The sequence below is a fragment of the Stigmatopora argus genome, chromosome 21, assembly GCF_051989625.1.
Source record: "Stigmatopora argus isolate UIUO_Sarg chromosome 21, RoL_Sarg_1.0, whole genome shotgun sequence".
Lineage (NCBI taxonomy): Eukaryota > Metazoa > Chordata > Actinopteri > Syngnathiformes > Syngnathidae > Stigmatopora > Stigmatopora argus.
This window is the reverse complement of record NC_135407.1, coordinates 8,020,816-8,040,352: the sequence shown is the minus strand read 5'-3', so window position 1 is coordinate 8,040,352 and position 19,537 is coordinate 8,020,816. Positions and strand designations below refer to the sequence as shown.

General features: G+C 45.8%; 5 protein-coding genes across 12 annotated transcripts; 2 read left to right on the top strand and 3 right to left on the bottom strand.

The window, feature by feature from the left end:
* Positions 1-161: 161 nt before the first annotated feature.
* On the bottom strand, positions 162-4,286 carry LOC144066646 (class I histocompatibility antigen, F10 alpha chain-like). The gene is made up of 7 exons (XM_077589830.1): positions 4,010-4,286; positions 1,388-1,654; positions 1,014-1,289; positions 626-925; positions 464-562; positions 385-402; positions 162-300 (listed from the first exon to the last, which is right to left on the bottom strand). Exons 1-7 carry the CDS (start codon positions 4,074-4,076, stop codon positions 197-199), a joined length of 1,131 nt encoding a protein of 376 aa, XP_077445956.1. The 5' UTR covers positions 4,077-4,286; the 3' UTR covers positions 162-196.
* LOC144066647 (transmembrane protein 272-like) lies at positions 3,239-14,770 on the top strand. 6 transcript variants are annotated; one of them, XM_077589832.1, is made up of 5 exons: positions 3,239-4,524; positions 4,632-4,721; positions 13,734-13,784; positions 13,845-14,036; positions 14,119-14,770. In XM_077589832.1, exons 2-5 carry the CDS (start codon positions 4,661-4,663, stop codon positions 14,382-14,384), a joined length of 570 nt encoding a protein of 189 aa, XP_077445958.1. In that variant the 5' UTR covers positions 3,239-4,524; positions 4,632-4,660; the 3' UTR covers positions 14,385-14,770. The 6 variants fall into 6 exon arrangements, 4 of the variants coding, with proteins under 4 accessions (XP_077445958.1, XP_077445957.1, XP_077445960.1 ...); XM_077589831.1 differs by having other exon boundaries at positions 3,239-4,721; XM_077589834.1 differs by having other exon boundaries at positions 3,239-4,721; positions 13,699-13,784.
* zbtb22b (zinc finger and BTB domain containing 22b) lies at positions 4,857-9,089 on the bottom strand. Of its 3 annotated transcripts, none has more exons than XM_077589827.1 (7): positions 8,889-9,089; positions 8,216-8,425; positions 7,916-8,147; positions 7,074-7,393; positions 6,778-7,020; positions 6,517-6,708; positions 4,857-6,140 (listed from the first exon to the last, which is right to left on the bottom strand). In XM_077589827.1, the coding sequence occupies exons 2-7, from the start codon at positions 8,423-8,425 to the stop codon at positions 5,577-5,579; spliced, it is 1,761 nt and encodes a 586-aa protein (XP_077445953.1). In that variant the 5' UTR covers positions 8,889-9,089; the 3' UTR covers positions 4,857-5,576. The 3 variants fall into 3 exon arrangements, with proteins under 3 accessions (XP_077445953.1, XP_077445954.1, XP_077445952.1); XM_077589828.1 differs by having other exon boundaries at positions 6,877-7,020; XM_077589826.1 differs by having other exon boundaries at positions 6,517-7,020.
* Positions 14,771-15,151: 381 nt separating the features above from the next.
* On the top strand, positions 15,152-16,715 carry mrpl9 (mitochondrial ribosomal protein L9). Its single transcript, XM_077590278.1, has 7 exons — positions 15,152-15,386; positions 15,553-15,712; positions 15,784-15,908; positions 15,980-16,033; positions 16,098-16,199; positions 16,285-16,368; positions 16,435-16,715. Exons 1-7 carry the CDS (start codon positions 15,306-15,308, stop codon positions 16,627-16,629), a joined length of 801 nt encoding a protein of 266 aa, XP_077446404.1. The 5' UTR covers positions 15,152-15,305; the 3' UTR covers positions 16,630-16,715.
* A 74-nt stretch (positions 16,716-16,789) lies between these two features.
* prcc (proline rich mitotic checkpoint control factor) lies at positions 16,790-19,247 on the bottom strand. The gene is made up of 7 exons (XM_077590277.1): positions 18,530-19,247; positions 18,409-18,456; positions 17,801-18,286; positions 17,626-17,721; positions 17,401-17,547; positions 17,264-17,329; positions 16,790-17,200 (listed from the first exon to the last, which is right to left on the bottom strand). The coding sequence occupies exons 1-7, from the start codon at positions 18,716-18,718 to the stop codon at positions 17,114-17,116; spliced, it is 1,119 nt and encodes a 372-aa protein (XP_077446403.1). The 5' UTR covers positions 18,719-19,247; the 3' UTR covers positions 16,790-17,113.
* Between the last annotated feature and the right edge of the window lie 290 nt (positions 19,248-19,537).

Here is a 19,537-nt window from a genome sequence, read left to right as displayed (position 1 = left end):
GTGCAAAAACACAAATGACAGTTTATGTTTTGAAAAGCAAAGCAAAAAAAGTTACAGAATTCCCTCGCAGCTTTACAATAGCTTGATATGAAGTAAGAAGTCCTTTAACATGAAATACTAATTCCGTTAGCAAGTTCCATCTTTTCCAAAATGCTTTCTGGGGGGACGTGGCGCTCGCCTTTCCACGCGTTTTAGGTCACTCAATGGGGACGACATCTCGTTCGGGTACGCTTTGGGGCAGAATATTGGCCTCGGCAGGGCGCTCCTGGGAAGCGAGCTCGGTCGCTTCGGCGTGGAGAACTGTCGTGAGGCAATTCAATCCAAAATCATTTGGTTTCATCAGAGTTCTTATTTTAGGAACTCCAAGGAAAAGCTTTTACTTACCAACTGGCGCATATTTGGCTGCAAGCAAAAAACACGAAAAAGTTAGTCGCCAGCGACTGAAAAAGCAAACGTCCCTCACCTTTTCTCCATTTGTAGACGATGGCGGCGACGATCACGACGGCCACCAGGACCGCCAACGGTACAGCGACGGCCAGCGCCGTCTTCCTCCTTTCTTCCGCTTCACAAAATAACGGACGTCACGTGTGTTTCGGACGAGGACGGACGGAGGCGTGCGGCTCACCTTCGATGCGCTCGTTGCTCAGGAGGACGCGGTCGTCCAGCGGGACGACGATGTCGTCCGGGACGCCGGCCAGCTGGAAGACGCACTCGTATCGGGCGCTGGGGTCCGCCGCTCTGAGGTGGGCGGCGACCTGGAAGGTCCCGTCGTGGTTTGCCAGGGTCTCTTCCCTCTCCACGCCCTCAGAGAGTTTCTGGCCGTCCTTCTTCCAGAACAAGATGGCGTCCCTGGGGTAGAAACCCGTGGCGTGGCAGGTCACCGGCGACCACGACTTCTTCTGCAGCAGGGACAGGCGCGGAAGCACTGCCGGGCGGGTGAGGGCGAGGGCCGAAGAAGAGGGGAGGAAAAAGTTGGGGTCGGAAAGAACGTCGCTTGGCTAAGATCGTACTACCTGTTCTCGTGAGGAAGTCCTTCCCGTTGCTCACATGCATCTTCAAGTACTCTGGACAAGTTTTAGTGTAGTAATACTTTTCATATTCAAGCTCAAATTGTTCTTCCCATTTGTGTTTGGTGACGAGCGCTTGCGGCTTGAACGCGAGCCATCTCCATTGCTTCAAGTCTAACGATATGAAGTCTTCTCCGTCGTAAGCGTAGTGTTGCCAACCGTCAAGCTCGCCGGTCTCGTCGTCCCATCCGCAGCCATATATCACCTGGAACGTGTGAACGCCTGAGAGAAAGGCACGGAAATAAGGCGACGTCTGCTCAAAAAAGGGGAGCGACGCCTGAATGGTCGCAAAAACGCTCCAAAGCGGGACGGCAACTCACCTCCGCTTTGGTTGAAGCGCTCATTAACAATCTTAATGTTGTCTTTGGAGACGTGCTGATTGCCAATATAGATCGCCGTGTTACTCCTCCAGTAGTCTGGAACCTGGGTTGTGATCTTGTTCACCCAATCCTGTTTGGGACTAAATTTCCTGCTCATGCTGTCGTAGTGAGTGATCGGCACGCCGTCAACGTAAGCGACGCCCAAGAATTCTGGGAAGTTTGGAATTTGAGACGAGGCTATTTGGATATACTCCAGCGTGTGGAACACTGAAAGAAAAAGCAAAAAACATTTGTTGATCGAAATGCCCAAATCTTGTCCTCATCCCATTTTCAAAACTGGGCACTTTTGACCGAGTTGACCCTCATTTTTCCGCCTTTCATTTGAAAAAACGGACACCATTTGACAAGCAGATATTTGGGAAAATTTGGGAAATGCAAAATACCAACTTTTCCGACCAGAATAGAGTTAATGTGAGGACGTGGCTGCCATTGACGGCGCTAGACGTCCGATTCCTTGAAACTGCGCGAAAATCCCACAGACACCCAAGTGATTTCTTTTGACGACTTCTATCTTTTGAAAAGGTCTTTGAATACAAACGGCAATACTGAACGGCTTATCCTCGCCGGGGGTGCTGGAGCTTATCCCAGATAAAAAAAATGAAATATTGGCACTTATTAGTTGAATTACATTATTAATCATCTATGTATTTTTTTTCCCTATTTTGAAAAATAATCATTGATGCTGACTTTGGGCGAAAGGCAGACTACACCTTCGAGTGGTCGCCAGTCAGCCGTAGAGCACACCAAGAGACCGACGCCCATACATGAAACGCGAAATACAGTGGTACCTCGTCATACGACCGCTCGTCGTACAAAATTCTCGTCTTATGGCGGAAATTTCGATCGAATAATTTGCCCATCATGCGATCAAAATTTCATGATGCGACCAAGCCAGGTCTTTTTTGCATATCTTTCGTGTATAACAATATCTACGAGCACGGAACGATTAATTCAGACGAGTTTCTCATAGGACCAGGAAACGCACAACGCGCGGGCAAAAAGAGGGCTTTCTGGGTAATGAAGTATACTCGTGCACACAACACCCATAGGCAATGGCAACCTTTCTCAGAATAAAACTTCATTACCCACAATCAATACGTGGGTAAGCTCAACTATTGTATTTCCTTTTATTCTTTCTAAGGAAAGATGCTCCCGCGATCGTTCTTTAAAGACTATTTCTCGTTGGCAAGTGGTCGTGCGTTATCCTATTGTGAGGACATTTGTATGCGACATTATCGAAATATTTTGAAGGGTAGACAACAGCAAACAGTCCATCGATAGCGAACGTGAGGGTGGAGGCGTGGCAAACCGCCAACCCGGAAAACGAAGGTAACAAAAGATTACAACAAAATTAGAATTCAGTTTTGTGTAAAGTTACATTAAACGTATGTTTGAGTGTCTGTATATATTAATCCAAGTTAATTTAAATTTGTTTGTTCCGTTTAGGAGTGCGTTGTCGTGGAAAAAAAACGAACCCCACGCCCCCAAACGTCTCTGTCTCCCGTCGGCAAAATCTGCTCAATTTTAGTTAGATTAAACACATTTTATTACTATCAAACCACTCGTTATTTATTACTTTGTCAATATATGGCGAATTATAAGAAATAAAACATTTTTTTAAATCCAATATCCTGTTTTTGGTGTTTTTTCAGAGGGCTGGAACCAATTAATTTGTTTTCCATTCATTTCAATGGAAAACGTCCGCTCGAGTTACGAGAATCTCGTCATACGAGCTCAGCTCCGGAACGGATTAAGCTCGTATCTCGAGGTACCACTGTAATTGAAAAATATGAGAGTGGGGTGCTCGGCAATACGAGAGGAATCCGTCAACTATATCCACCATCCTTAAGCAGAAGGACGCAATTCAGGAGAAGAGGCCTTCCAAGGGACTAACTGTCATTTCCCACCGGCGCAGTGACATTCACGACCAGATGGAGAACCTTCTTTTATTGTGGATAAAAGAAAAACAATTAGCAGGAGATAGCGTGACTGAGTCAAACGCATGTGAAAAAGCCAGCGGAATTGACATGGATTTGATAACAACGAAAGGAGAGCCTTCAACAACTTCACAACCTTTTAAAGCGAGTCATGGCTGGTTCGAAAAATGTAAAAAAAAAAACTAGGAAAGTGACATCCGCCAGCAAGTTTTCAACTGCGATAAAACTGGTCTTTTTTTGGAAAAAGATGCCCAGGCGGACATTCATCGTGGCAGAGGAGAAGGCACACAAACCTATGAAGGACTGCTTAACGCTAGCGTTGTGTGAATGTTTTTTTTTAATTAGGACTTGTACATTGTTTGGATCAAGATTTGGCTTTTGGCCATGAAATTCTTCTTGACGCGCCCCAGTTTGGCTCAAACGGTGAAAAAAACCGGACTGTCTGGCTCACAATGTCGCAAACAAACACACTACTTATTTATTGATAGTATTTATTTGTGCAGTGAAAGCTTTAAATCTCATTTTACTTGTATTGTGACAATAAAAGCATTCAATTCAAATTGTCAACAAATACCACCAATAACAACGACCTTTATACTTACCTTTGAGGTGAATTAAAACTCACCTGCGTTTATAACGAGCGGAGACCAGCTTAGGAAAGCGAACAGATGTAGAAACATTCTGGTCTTCATTTGGTTTCTGCTTACATCAGGTCGTTAAATTTTGAAGGATCGTAAAGGGTCGATTCTTTTGCTGAATTCTTGCCGATCATCCGTGTAACGTCGTGTGTGTGCTGTGTGTTTCTGTTTTCGTTTTCTGTCTCGCTGTGACAACCTTCCCGTGAACAAACCGGAAAAACCAATATTTCCTTCAAGGCCTTCTCTGCTGGCCTAAGAAATATTTGAATCATATATTCTGGCTGGGACATGTCATTGCTTTCACAAACTATGATTGGCTAGTAGGCGGGCCAAAGCAGTGCCTGAGGCAGCCGAGATCGCAAACTCCACTCACAATGGCCGACAGAAGCAAAAACAAATGGATTCTGTTTGCTCACAAAGCTATTTTCCAGAAAAAAATGGACATCATTAAGAAAGGTCGGTCAACTCCGAAGCTAGCAAGCCTGTTACAGCCGGGAAAATGGTGTGTGCGGCACTTTCAGCGTGCTAACTTAGCTCCACAAGCAAATAGCATATTGTTGTGTTGATTTAATGCCCTTTTCAAAACGGACTATGCCAGAAATATGACAGGACAGGCTCGACTTTCATCATTAGCTTCGATGGCGATAGGAAAGAAGGAAGAAAGAAAGGAGGATGGATATTGTGTAAAAAGGATTTTTGGTGAGTAAAATTACAAATATGGCTATATTCCTAAATAATATTTCAATTGTGGGACAAGTTCTGATATCTGAAAAGATCCAGTGTTTGTATTTAAGCTCCAGTGTTTGTATTTAATCACAAAATGCTGCTAGGAAGTGGATTTTACCCCAGTTTAATTTTTGGCGTTTTACCATTGTATGTTTAAAAAAAAAAAAGGTACCAAATTTTAATATTGGCGAAATGAACAACTCTACTGAAACTCCATTTGATATTTAACGACTGATCATCCTTAGTGAAGACTTCAAGAATAAATATGAAATAAATAATTTGAAAATCATTAGGAGCAATAAAAGAGCATGATGAATGCAACGAATAAAAAGATTGTTTCAAAAATGAACACACGAAACGTTTTGCTCCATAAAGTAAAAGAAGTGAACATTTCCCACTATAGTGCAGTCCATATTACAGTAGCATCTCAATTCTGCCTAGCAACAAGCCAATCCTAAATTTGTATTAGTACCTTTTTAAATATATTTCCAAAAGTAAAATCACATCTGTCACAAAATGTACACTGGTCAATGACATGGACATGTTTCAATTCTCACATGTTAACTCATTCACATTTCTTTACACAGTAAAAAAATCATTAAAAAAAAAAACAGCCATTGATGGTAGACGTCCATTTTACTGGCCTACAAAATATCTGCTACGGAGATAAAAATTGCTAAATTGTACTTGCTACAATGACACCAACTGAAAGATTCCCCAAAAATCTTAGTGGTTGGCTCAAGTATAGACACGACCAATGTCCTTTTCACATCTTCCGTTAGGCATAGCAGTACCGCCTTTATCCACCAGGGCCGCCAAAATCGGGCGTTACCCGTCGGCGGCGAGATCGCCGCAGTCCAGGGGTAGTCCGCCGAACATCCCCGCGACGGCGTGATGTAGGCGCGAGGGGAGGCCGCCGCCCCCGCCTCCCCCACCCCCTCGTGGAGCCCCCCCTGGGAGGACGTCGGCGTCCCCTCCGCGTTGGCAGTGCGCCCGGTGCCTCACGAAGCTGTCCCGCCACATGAACTTCCTGCCGCAGCCTGCGCAGTGGTAGGGCTTGAGACCCGTGTGCGTCTTCATGTGCTCGGTCAGGTGGTGCTTCATCTTGAACTTCTTGGCGCACACGGGGCAGTGGAAGGGTCTCAGGTCCAGGTGCATGTTGATGTGGCGGTCCCTCATGCTCTTGTGGGTGAACGTCTTACCGCAGTGGCACATGAAGACTTTGGCCGAGGGGCCGCCGCCGCCGCCAGCGCCTTCGTTCCCGGGGGCTGCCGGACCGTGCGCCATGCTTTTAAATGGACCGCCACAAACGCCGGTTCCGCTCGGGGCGGGCGGGGGCGCCGCGTCCATCGGGGGTGCCGCGCTTTGGCCGTAGATCAGGATCTGGTTGCCCTGCGTGATAAAAAACAATTATTTTTGGCATAGGCTCCGCCCACGAGCTGTTATTTTGACAATGTCATACCTGTCAACCTCTGCCAATAACTGCCCTTATAAATGATTATGATTCCCCTTACAAACCCCCCAAAAACCTTACAAACCCCGTACGAGACGTACGGTGTTTGTAAGGTTTTTGGGGGGTTTGTAAGGGGAATCATAATCATTTATAAGGGCAGTTATCGGCAGAGGTTGAGAGGTATGCAATGTTCGGACACCAAAGTGGGGAAATAAGGTGCAAGTGTCAATAATACGGAAATATAAAGAGGGTTTGGGCCAATATTGTCTCTCTGGCAGGACCATGAAAAAGGAGCACATTGTCCATTTTGCCCACCTGCATGTCTAGCGGCAAGAGTTGGGCGCGGTTGGCCGGGAGCAGCCCCGATGCGCCACGAGCGGCGGCGGCCTGGCCGGAAGACGGCCCCGCCGCGCCGTCCTGGACGTGCGCGTGCGGAGCCAACACGGTGGCGTCCAGCAAGCTGCCCTCCATCTTGAGGAAGTCTTGGGAGGAATGGCAGTAGTCCATCTGGAGGGACGGAAGCAAGACACGGCTGGCTGGCTCATTCCAACGCGGCCCGGAACCAACGCCACCCACCCGCGTGTCCGAATCTCCTCTGCCACCGCCGCCCTCCACCGACAGCGTTCGCACGTGCGAGATGGCAAAGTCGCCGCAGTCCCTCGCCCGGCCCGACACCTCTTCGTCCTCGTCGTCCTCATCCTCTTCCTCCTCCTCTTCCTCCTCGCCGCCGCCTTCCGCCCGCTCGGCTTTGACCACCACCCAGCGCTCGCCGGGCCGGGCGTAAGCGGGTCGCCGCGAGACCGACGCGTCCCGGCCGTCCTACGGGGGACGAGTCAGCCAAAGCGGAGGTCGCGTGACGCCGCCAGACGTACCTGATAGGAGGAAACGCCAAAGCCGTCGCTGACGTCCTCCTCGGACGCCGAGCTGGATTTCTTGCGCCGGCCCCCTTTTCTCTTTGGCTGGTACTCTTCCTCATCCTCCTCTTCTTCTTCTTGGTCTCCCTCCTCTTCCTCCCCCTCTTCTAGTGCGAAGGACTCCTCTCCGGACGGCGCGCAATAGCCTAGCGTATCGGCGGCCATCGATGGTGCGGCCGCCCCGGGGCTGAAGTAGTTGGTGCTGCTGGGAGATTGGCTCTCGCCGGCCGGCGGGCGACTGGGAGGCCGGGGGGCTGGCGGGGGCTCCCGTGGGGCTCCTACGCATGGGCGAGAACATTAAGAAAAAAATAAATCCCTAAAAAAAATCCCACTTTAATCCAGTCCACATCAATCGGTCGTTACATTTTTCAACAGCTGGTGCATTCTATTTACGATTGGCTAACTAACGAGCTGCTAAATGCTACGTCAAAGTCTTAAATTCGACAAACGACAAATTAAAATGTGTTCCTATTCACAGGATTCATATGCATTTCCAAAATGGCTTTTTTTTTTAGACCACCAGTAAAAAAACATCATGTTTTAATTTTAGAAATCTCAAAATAAATAAACATTTTCTACACATCAATTCATATTTAATGCTTTTAGTTTGAAGGTTAAAAATGGAACGCCAGAGACAATATTTATGGATTCCGCCATCAATAAAAAAAGTTAGCAGCATGCTACATTATTTCGAAATGACGAATCGGCACTCAAAAGGGTCGTCGTTAACCCCAATCCTATTTATAAAACGCCGCTATTATTCCAGACCAATAAACGGTACGAGAATGCAAAGTGCTTACTCTGCGCCGCCCGTGCCGGACCTCCCGCGGCGGCCCGTCCCTCCTTGAGGAGCTCGGTGCATTTGTCCACGATGTGCCACATCTGCAAGACGCTGCCCACCGTCAGGTAGTTGACGATGTCCTGCCGCAGCATGCTCAGGTGACCCGTGTAGGCGCAGCGAAGCACACTCTCGAACGCCAGGGGGTCCATCACGGCCGGGATGGACACGCTGGACATGTTCTTCAGCAAGACCTTCCCAAAAGGAACAGTGGCCTAAATATCAGTCGGATGTATTGGGCTTTTGTCTTTGTTTGCCCCACCTGGTCGTGAAAGTACGGCGAGGAGGCGGCGAGCACACAGCGGTGGGCCTTGAAGACGTGCCCTTGCACGTGGATGGCCAGGTCGCACAGGCGGCCATCCTCCCGCTGCTGGTTGAGGGACTCCAGCACAGAAGCTTGCGAAGCGGGGAAGCGCACCTGCACCACCGAGTCGCCGCTGCTGCTGTCCACCTCCCCGGAAGAGGATTGCATCTGAGGGGATCCAAAAGAATGGATTAGGGTCCAGGAAAAGAACTCATTGTGAGCGGTGGAGTGAAAATGAGAAGAAGAAAAAAAATTCCACTAGATGGCAGAAGGTACAAAGGGTAGTTAGTCACCTGTTGAAAATAACACACTAAATAGCAAGCTGGCATTCAAAAATCAAAGCCTGAATTGAGGGAGGATGAAAAAAAACAACAAACGTCATTAGACCTGTTGTCACTTGGCGACGTTGGTAATTGATGAATGGAGATGATCTCCAATAAAACGTGTCTCAAGACGTGACTTTGCCAATTCATATTACAAAATAACGGAGGTGGAAAGGTAGTAGGAACCTACTACGTTGGAATTCAATTCCATTTTGTCCGTACAGCGGTACCGTTAGCAGGCTAGTCGAATAGCTAGCAAGCCAGCGACCGTAGCCGATGCAAAAGATGGACGTCCCCCTGCAACACACCTTGCTTTTTCTAGCCGGAAAATAGCCCCGCAGGCCGGGCCGCCCCGCTGGAACCAGTCGGTCCCGCCGGTTGACCGAGGCCCGCAAGTTGAGGCATTCCTAGAAGATGTCCGTCTTCTTCTTTGACGGAGACTGTAACGCGACCCTTTTAAAGGGAGCCAGACATAGACAGTCGCATCAACGCGGAAGAATGACGCGACACTGCCGCCGTATTGAATGTGGCAAAAGTAGCGTTCCGCCGCCATTTTGAATGTGGCAAAAGTAGCGTTCCACTTAGGCAAAATGGAATGACTGTAATAACCACAGGCTGGTGAAGAAGTTGTCAACCCAAACGTTTGAGTTAATTGCGTGAAATCGATAAGGTTGAACAAATAAATAGTCATTTATTCACATAAAACACACACAAATGCCTAATGTTGATTTGATAACCTGTAGTTATTAGAAAAAACGTGATGAATACACAGGGGTGGATATATTTGCTGGTCAGCCGGCGATGTAGAATTTTCCTCAGACTTCTTTTCAACTCATCAAACCATGTGCATGCAGGGCACTCTGCCAATCAGCTGGGGGCATTTTTCGCGTTCGCGCTCCCACCTGTATGATTTGGGCCCGTCTTTGCCGGAGTGCTCGTCCTTGGACAGGTCGTAGGGATCGGCCGAATGGTGCTGGAGACCAAAAAAAAGGAATAAACAGTCCAAATTCTACAGTAATCCCTCCATTAGCGCAAATTCACTACTTTGCAGGTTTTGTCCTGCTATAAATGAATGATTATTATTATTTTTTTAAATCACAAAAGACAACAAAAGACGATGCTTACCTGCCCGGCGGTGGCAGCCAGATGCGCCAGAATCAAGCATGTTGATTTGATAGGATTTGATTTCACAGATGGGAGTTTTTCTTTTTCTTTATTAAAGAAAATAAACAACAAAAACTCGCTTGACAACACAAACACATCAACATTTGGGTGTGTGCAAGGGTTAAGGGTTAGGGGTTAGGGTCCCTGACCCTGGGTAACTCTTCCTGTATACTGTCCAAACTTCCAATGTTGCTGGCCAAACTTTCCAGGGCACTGGCCGAACTTTCCAGGGCGCTGGCCAACATTTCCAGAGATTCCCGGAGCCTGGCCAACCGTTCCCGGTCGCTGGCCAACCGTTCCCGGTCGCTAGCCAACCGTTCCCGGTCGCTGGCTAACTGTTCCCGGTCGCTGGCCAACCGTTCCCGGTCGCTGGCCAACCGTTCCCGGTCGCTGGCCAACCGTTCCTGGTCGCTGGCCATCCTTTCCTGGCCCCCGCTGAAACAAAAAAGGTAAAGATGCGCGGCGTCACTTTCACCTCAGTCGGGGGAGGGAAAAAGTTTCCGTCGTGAGCGAGTCAGCACCGTATATCCCCCTCCATCTGATGCAGGGGTCGGGAACCTTTTTGACAGAGAGAGCCATAAACAATTCATATTTTCTAATGTTATTTCTTGAGCCATTTACGGAATTGAAAGGTAAAAATACATGAAAGTGATGTTTTTATGTCATTTCACCACTTTTAAAGTACAAAAAGTCTCTGAATTCTTTTGACATTGTTATGCTGTTGCTAATAAATCAGTATCAATGATATCATCAAACAAAATTATGATTAAAGTGGTGGTAGAGGTAGTGTCAACGTGACGTGACATTCCTATTAGTGGGTTTAGGACCCAGCTATCTCGCCAGTGATTTACATATTTTATATCACAGGTTAGTGCAGAGCCATATGCACCCATGGAAAGAGCCACATATGGCTCCCGAGCCACAGGTTCACTATCTGGGTCTTTTCTAAAGATGGCCGACAAGCGACAACGTCTAGCTCCGTTGCCTCACAACGCACATCCAAAATCTCGTCTGCATACACGATACCTATGGGAATACCAAGCAAATAAAATGTGAATTTCCCTTGTCTTTTTAATATTTTTTTTAATTTAAAACAATATTTGTTGCCTTTTATTTTAAAAATAGAGCGCTCAACGTAGGAACCGTTTAACGTGCTTAGTGTGTTTAGAGACAAGCACATTTAGTACGCACATGCTCAAATGTTAATGTGTTTGTGTCATCAAGCGACTTTTTGCTGTTTTATTCTCTTTAATAGAGAATATAAAGAATATGTGAATTTCTTTTGTCTTCTTTAATAGTGCTTAAGGTTAGTGGTTAAGGTTAGACGAACTGTCCAGCGACCAAGTGTCCGGCGACCAAGTGTCCGTCGACGAAACATCCGGTCACGGTGGGAGGCAAGAGATACGTTTTTTTTTTCCTTTGTTGGCACCTGTGAGGCAAACTTTTTCTAAAATCGCCGGGATTTGGTTGCGCTCGAGGGGTAATGCGATGTATCCATCACGGCAGAATGCCAACGAGTCTGAAATTATCACTTATTTGGGCCTTTTGCACCTTTAAGTGCACTTTGTGGAGAACCACTACCAATTTGACCATACACAGCTGGGTATGATGACAATTAGGGTTTTTGTCAAGTCAATGATGACAAAGCCCTTGCCTGATTATTATTATTAAGGTTAATCCTGTTACATGACCTACTTAATCCTAATATAGGTATAGTCTGCAAAACGTTGATGCACCCTGTCAGGCGGGCTACTATATATTAAACAGTGGTGGGCAGTCAGGGCCTTCAAGGCCTTCTCTGCTGGCCTAAGAAATATTTGAATCATATATTATATTTTGGCCATCAATACTTATTAAATAATTCCAAAATGTCTGTTAGCTTCCTTTCATTGCTTTCCCCCCTGGTTGCACTGCTTCCAGTTGTGTGTTTTCATATTGAAGCATTTAACCAATCACATTTCGGCCATTATTTGTTGCCATGGTCAGAAATCTGCCTCAAGGCCTTCACAATCAGTTCTGCGGGCTCTGCCGCTTTACCCCATTTTAGTGCAATTTTTGCCGTTTCGCCATTGACGTCCATCGTTGTCTTTTCCCGGGGAAATCACCCCCCTGGCCCGGTTGTAATGTCTGAAAAGCTCCAGTATTTGTATTTAATCAATAAATGCTGCTAGGAAGTGGATTTTACCCCATTTTAGTGCATTTTTTGCCGTTTCGCGTATGGACGTATAGACGTTCATCGTTGTCTTTTTCCCGGGGAAATGATACTCCGGGTCCGGTTCTGATGTCTAAAAAGCTCCAGTATTTGTATTTAATCAATAAATGCTGTTTTCGGCTGGATTCTACCCCATTTTCGGGCAATGTTTGCCGGTACGTCATTGACGTTCATCGCTGTCTTTTCCCGGGAAAATCACCCCCCGGCCCGGTTGTAATGTCTGAAAAGCTCCAGTATTTGTATTTAATCATTAAATGCTGCTAGGAGGTGGATTTTACCCGTTGAAGGCGCTACGAGAAAATGCACAGACCGCCACTGATATTAAACCTATAGCAAACAGCAAAATACCTGTGTCCAGCCTTGCCTCAGAGGTCAATTGAGTAAGAATGAGTCAATGGCGAAGGCTTGGCTTTTAAAGTTTGAACTGCCAACTCTGATTGGCTGAGCTGGCGTAAGACCGCCTATAATTAATTAAAGATTAACAAGATGAACACAAACACCTTCAAATGAATTGAAATATGAAATTTGTTGGCCAAATTTATTTTCGCAACCGGTCTAAAGTGGACAAGCAGTATGCAAGAGTTGCATGCCACGTCTCCTTAGTGAGTTAGCATCAGCCAGGACATTAATTATCATCCTCATGAAGAAAAATAAGCCGTAAATTGAGACAAAGAAAAACAGATTGTAAATCGTCTTTACGGATTTAATTTCTCCTTTTTTTAAAAGATCATCCAATTTTGAATTTATTATCTTACCCCTCAACAATATACGGCATTCTCTTTTTTTAATATTTCGTTTTTGACAAGCTCAGCTCATTTAGCGATGTAAAGTATGAGACATTTTTTAGGAGTGGCTCCCCAAAACGGTTGTCCAGCTTTTCTTGAAAAGTTCATCTTAAAAAAAGGTTTGGAAAAAAGATTTGGAATTATTTAATTGTTAAGTGTTCATGGACAAAATATAATTAACATCAGTCTGTGATTCATATTTTTTTTAGGCCATCAGAGAAGGCCTTCCAGGCCCTGACGGTCCACCACTGCGTTTTAGTGTGGAAGGGTAAAAGCGCTGGTGTCAAAGTGGCGGCCCGGGGGCCAAATCTGGCCCGCTGCATCATTTTGTGTGGCCCGGGAAAGTCAATCATGAGTGCGGACTTTCTGTTTTAGGATCAAATTCAAATGAAGAGTATAGATGTATATTAAATTTCCTGATTTTCCCCCTTTTAAATCCATAACTGCTATTTTTTAATCCATATTTTCTTTGTTTTTAGTTCAAAAACCATTTTTGTAAAATCAAAAAAAATATTTAAAAAAAAACTAAAATAAACATTGTTTTAGATCTATAAAAAACGGAATATTCAGGGCCTTTAATCCAATTGATTTAATCCATTTATACAAAAAAAAATCTAAATATTATATCTAAAATGGTCCGGCCCACATGAAATGGATTTGACGTTAGCGGCCCGCGAACCAACCCGAGTCTGACACCCTTGGGTAAAAGGATTACTTTAAAACACACACACACACAAACATTGTGACACATGTGCAATGACTTTGCACAACATGTCATCACATCCTGACTTGTGTCAAGTTTAACCGTAGCACGGTTCGGATTCAGAACATTTTTATCCTTTGAATACTTGTTCACATTTTCTACTCAGATGGAGCACGAGCCTCATAGCGACATTGAAATATCATCCATTGGTCTGATCTTATTCTCTTAAAGATGTATCGCCTTTTCCGCGCCAGGTCTTAACTCTCGTTCGTCTCTGGCTTTGTCGCAGTGGTGGTGAACGTCTTGTGGTGGATGGTGATGATGGCGGCGTTCGCTTTGGGTAGGGTTTGTCGCCGTCCGCCGAGGGTGGGGCTTTTGGTCATTGTTTTTCTCGTGGCAGGTATCACTCATCTGGGATTGTGCCCGGCGCAGCCTCGAATTCCCATCTATCTTGTGGTTCTGGGCGTGTCTAGCCTGCTGGCCCTGTCGGCGACCTACTCTCGCTGGATCTGGGAGGGCGGCGTGGGGCGCACCCTCACCTCTGTCTGCACGGGCCTGTTGCACTTTTTCACGTTTTGCTGGTTCCTGGCAGGTATTAAAAAAAAATAAACTCAGCTTTGTACGCACACCTTTTAATTGTGAGATTTCCTGTGCGAATAAAAGTGTGATTTCAGGTAGCATCTGGGTATACGGCGCCTATCCGCCCAGCTATACGCCCGGTGAAGCTCGGTACTGCCACAAGGGGACTTACAACTTTGCATTGGTGGTCACCGCCATATTGTGGGCCACCGCCTCGCTCTCGTTGTGTTGCTGTCTTTGCTTCCTGACGGTGACCTGCTGCTCGGCCGTCAATGCGAGACGCAGGCTGACGCCCAGTCGGACCACCTCGTATGGAACCGCTCAACTTCTGGAGGAAAATGCCGCAGTTGCTGGTGTCTAATCCCAAATTCTATGCTATTTTTTTTTATATCTGACTGTCAGGCTGATTGAACTCTCATAAATTGTCCTGCGATTGGCTGGCAATCAATGTGTGTATGTACCGCCTATTGCCCACGTGCCCGGAATAGGCTCCAGCACCCCCGCGATGCTCGCGAGGATATGCGGCTTGGAAAATGAAATATCTGACTGCGTTTTGCTTTCAAATGATGTCTTTCTGTTTATAATAAAGTGGCATACTTTCCTTTTAATTTCATTAAACAAAATGTTTTTGTCATTCTATGTAAGATGTTACACATTAATTTGATTGGCTGACATGCATTTAGAAATGAATTCAGTTGAAATGAATGAATACATCAGAATTTCACATTAATATGTCATATCTTTAAATGGAAATAATTAAACCTGTTCAATAAATGCGCTTGGATTGTTGTTTTTTAAACATCTAACAAAATAGTTTTGTAAAAAGACTACCGTTTCAAATTATTGTGTCACTCGAATAAGTGTATATTGTTTTTAATTAATGCAAACGTTACAACTTTGAACAGGCTATTTCTTGGGCTACTAGTTAGTGTTAGGAAAAGAAAACAAACGTCAATATTTTACTCACTTTTATTTTTATAATCATAATTTAACCCATATGAATAGACAAGATTAATTCAACTATAATACTAATGCAATTTGACGTCCCTTTTGATTTAACCCAGTTCTTTTTGTTTTGTTTTGTTTTGTTTTGTAATCAGGCAAAAATGTAGGGCTACTAATCGATTGGGGTCCTTACGTCATTACAAGCGTTCTCGAGTTTTAATAGTAGCCGCGAAAAATGTGCAATTATACGACGCTTTAGGCTTCTGTCAAGGCAGTTTTTACGAAGTATTACCTCAAAAACTATTCCCTTATCACTCTATATAAACGAAAGTTAAACATGTTGAGCTCCCGGTGCCGTGCCCTTCATAATCTACTCGGCCAAATGTCGATCAGGAATTTCTCTATGACTCCTGTCCAGGTCAGTTTCCTCTTTTTAATACATTAATAAACACTAGCACTTCTCAGTAATTGTAGTCCCGAATTCCCATTTTTTGTCGTGAACCTTGAAGCTAGCACCATTAGTGTGGGCTTCTGGAACAGCCACTTATTTCTTTGAACTGACGCGTTGTTTTTTGTTATTTTAGAGTACCGTGGTGTTGGAGCGCTGGTGGCAGGTCCCCCTAGCCAAGGTGGGCAGCCCCCCGAGATTACACCCCCGCCGGCACCGCATCTACAGGCTCGTGGAGGACAAAAAACACACTCCCAAGGAAAAGATGGAGCTCATCCTCACCCAGACTGTCCCCAGTGAGTCTTCACGCCCACCCCCCCAAAAAAATTGGAAACCCCTGTGCTCATTTTTTGGGGATGTGTTTCAGAGCTGGGTGGCCGAGGAGAGACTGTGATGGTGAAGAAGTCGTTGGGACGAAACAAGCTGCTGCCCCAGGGACTCGCCGTGTATCCGTCTCCTGAGAATAAGCAGATCTTTGCGGAGGAGTTCAAGGTGTGCGTTGGGATGGGATGTGATGATGTGGCACGGTGGTTTTGGAACACTTTTGTCTCTTTGGTTTCCAGCGTTTGCGTGAGGGCGACATTCACGAAAGAGTCCAAACCCGTACCGGACAATTGGTGAGTCAGCAAAACACAAACAAACACAGTGGCGGAAATAAGTCAAATGTACTTTATGATGCAGACAGTGGAGTTCCTAAAGGGCTGCAAGCTGACCATCCACAAAATGCCCTCAGAGGACTTTAAGCTGACAAATGAAGTTGTGAGGAGGCGATTCCTTAGAAAGGTGCCCCCCAAAAAATGGAAGTTGTGGAGTTGATGTGCATTTATTTTTCTGTTAGTTGATGAATCAATATGTATTTTTGTTTAAGATGTCCATGGTAGTGCCTCCTCATGCCTTGAAGCTTCCGTTTGAGCCTATCACAGAATTGGGCGACTACTGGTGCGAAGTAACGGTAAGATTACGGTTATTTGGATTTTTTGTTAATTTTTAAGCACATCTTAATGACATGTAATTGTAGGTGAACGGACTGGATACGATCCGCATCCCCATGTCTTTAGTCCCCTACGAGGACATGTCATCCAGACAGCAGCGACTCTTAAAAAAGCAGAGGAATGAGCTCAAAGTTTCCCAACATGTAGATGAGCAAGCGGAATCCGAGTCCAGTCAGGATGACGCGTCAATGTCACCGAGTGACAACAAAAAAACGGATTAAATAACGTACATTTATTTAGATCTTACTAGAACGACCACTTGTTGGGTAGAACATTGTTTTATTAAAAAAAAAAGATGCTTTCTCAAGTGAATTTGTTTTTTTCTTCATTTTTTTGTCATTATGTATAAAATATAGCTGTATTTCAAAGACCAGCAAGACATTGTGCCATTTGTGCACCAGCTTGTTTATTATAAAATTCTAACTCCGTGTGCCTCAAGTTGAATATGAACACGATATTATTATTTGGGGAATTATGATGACCATTTGCTAAATTTTATCATGTAACACTAAATAGACATGAGGAGTATACATACAAAGGAATACATTTACAACCCCCACGGCTTCCCAAAGCCACCCGCCTGTCTGAAAGGTAAAAGTTGACTTTAAAAAAAGGAGCCAGGAGCAAATAGTTGAGGAAATGTGCATTAGTTTTCAAATATATGGGAAGCACCGCTCTTTTTTTTTTTTTTTTTTTTAAATTCTCTCAGAAGCCGTATTTGGCCTGCGTTTGCCGGCGGGTCATCCGGTTCTCTGCCCAGGTGTTCTTCAGCTCCAGCTCGCGTTCCTTCGCCTGAGGAGAAGAAAAAAAAGGTTTTATTGGAGCTTCGACTGACAGACTGGTTTTGGGTCTCACCTGGTGGATCAGATATGTAATCTGGTGCTTGCGCCTCTGCTGTCCCGTGGGCATTCCTCCCTTTTTCTGCAGGCCAAAAAACAGCCAAGTGAGAACTTGCTTTTTGCGCCGTGTGGAATCCGGGGGGGGGGTCTTACCTTGCTGAAGGATCCGTGGACCTTCTTCTCCTCAGAGATGCTCTTTGTGAGCCACTGTTGGTGGCCGATCAACTGGTCGTCACCCTTGATCTCCAGGAACTTCACCTCCTCCTTGCCTCGGTTCCTTTTGCCCTGAAGCCGCATGAACTGCAACGCAGAGAAGTGTGCGAGATGTGCTACGGTGGGAGCCCAGTAGGAGCCTTTCCTAAACAGGTCCGATCTTACCGCTTCGTCATCAAACATGGCCGAATTCCCCGGTTGTTGGTCATCCGGCAAGCCGGGGCTCGGATCTGGGTAATATGCTTCGTTGTTATCGTATCCCTATTAAATGAGAATAGGTCGCTTGTGTTATTCACCGTTAGTAACGGTCTTGCTGAGTTGAAATGGGAGACGGGCATACTTCGGGGTAAGATTCCGGTCCCGCCATAGGTTGCTGATATTGCGGATATTGGTTTCCCCACGCGACAGCTCCATCTTGACCACCACCGAAATCCAGAGGGGCGTCCGACTGGCCCAAATCGTCGCCAGGCGGCGGAGGAGGAAGCGGGGGCGGAAGAGGCGCCAGGAGGGGTGCCGGAAGCGGCTCCACGATAGCGGCGGCGGGCTCGAGTTCGTGACTCGGGAGGACGGGCGCCGTCGGAGGCTCTGGGCCGTCGCCCAATGAAAAATAATTCTGCGGCGAGATGTCCTCCTCGTGCTCCTCGTTGGCGACGATCTGTCTGGCCAGCTGCCGCGCCGCCGACTTGGCCGCCGCTTTTATGGCGGAAGGGGATGCATTGGAATCCGGACGCTTGGTGAGCGCGTGAGGAATCAACTGTCTGTCAGTGGCCTTCACGTTGAGGTTTTTGGGTTGTGGCAGGAGAGACGACAGACCACTTCCTGCAGCCTGATGGGATAAAAATAACAGAAACCTGTGTCAAATTGAACATTAGTAGGGTGTCAACGTATGAGTTGACCCCACTTGGGTATTTATAACCCAATTTGAATGCCCAAGACGAATATTGCTACCTTGGGTTGGATTTTCTTCTTTTCTGGCTCTTCGTCATCTGAGTCTGCCTATTAACAAAAGCCAATCTTGAACTACAATTGATGGGTTAAAACCATTACGGTGGCTCTTATCAATACTCACATTATGCGGTATGCCGATCTTGACTGGCCCCGTACGCTTCTTGGGCTTGGGCAGACCTGACAAATGACTGTCCGCCGGAGATGCTTTTTTGGGGGCTGGCAAAAGTGAGAAGAGCCCCCCGGTACCTTGTTTGCTCGATGTTCCTTCGCCATCACTGTCATCACTGCTGGCATAAGCGACTAAAGACATACTAGCGGAGGTTATTAGGTGCCGCTACAACTCATGGATACACCCACTTTCTTGTTGTCTCTTCGATGGGAATTAATTGGATTATTATATGTCTAAATCACAGCAAAGCAAGTACGCTAACTATCGTTAGCTTCGCTGTCTCGCCGTAGCAAAAAGCACAATATAGCTATCACTTTCTTACTTAATTCGCAAGGTTATAGTGCATATTTTATGTCATATATATTTGCACCCGCATTAGATGAGTATTAGGTCAAATAAACGACCTTTTTCGTCAGGGATATTAACACTGCTAGCGCTATCTTCTTCGTCTTGTTTATCAGCGATTAGCGTGAGACAGTTTCTTCTTCTCTCTTGGCGCTACTGCCCCCAACGGACGACGACTGAATTGAATTGTTATTATGCAGATACTACAAGTATTATGAAATTTAAAGCTGCGCCACGAAGTGCACAAATCCAACAAAAACAAACAGACAAATGAATAATCAATAAATAAGTGTTACGGCTGTCAGCTTGGGTACACATTATGTAGTAGGTTGTGTTGTTTTGTGTTTGTTTTTTTCTGTGGCAAAGCCCTGCCCAGGCCAACACAGCTGTGACTTCTTCCCACTCATCCCTCCTCCAACCAAGATCCACTTCCTGCCCTTATTTAAACCCTCATATTTTTGGCAATGGGTTCGAATGTCTGGCATGCATGCAGGTGCCAAGACAGTGGAGACCTTACTTTTCTTTAGAGGGGCACCAATTGTCTAAAGCTAAGTAAGTTTTGTTTGCCCCAGCTTCGCCTGATTTGTGACTACGCTATTCATTGTTATATTGAGT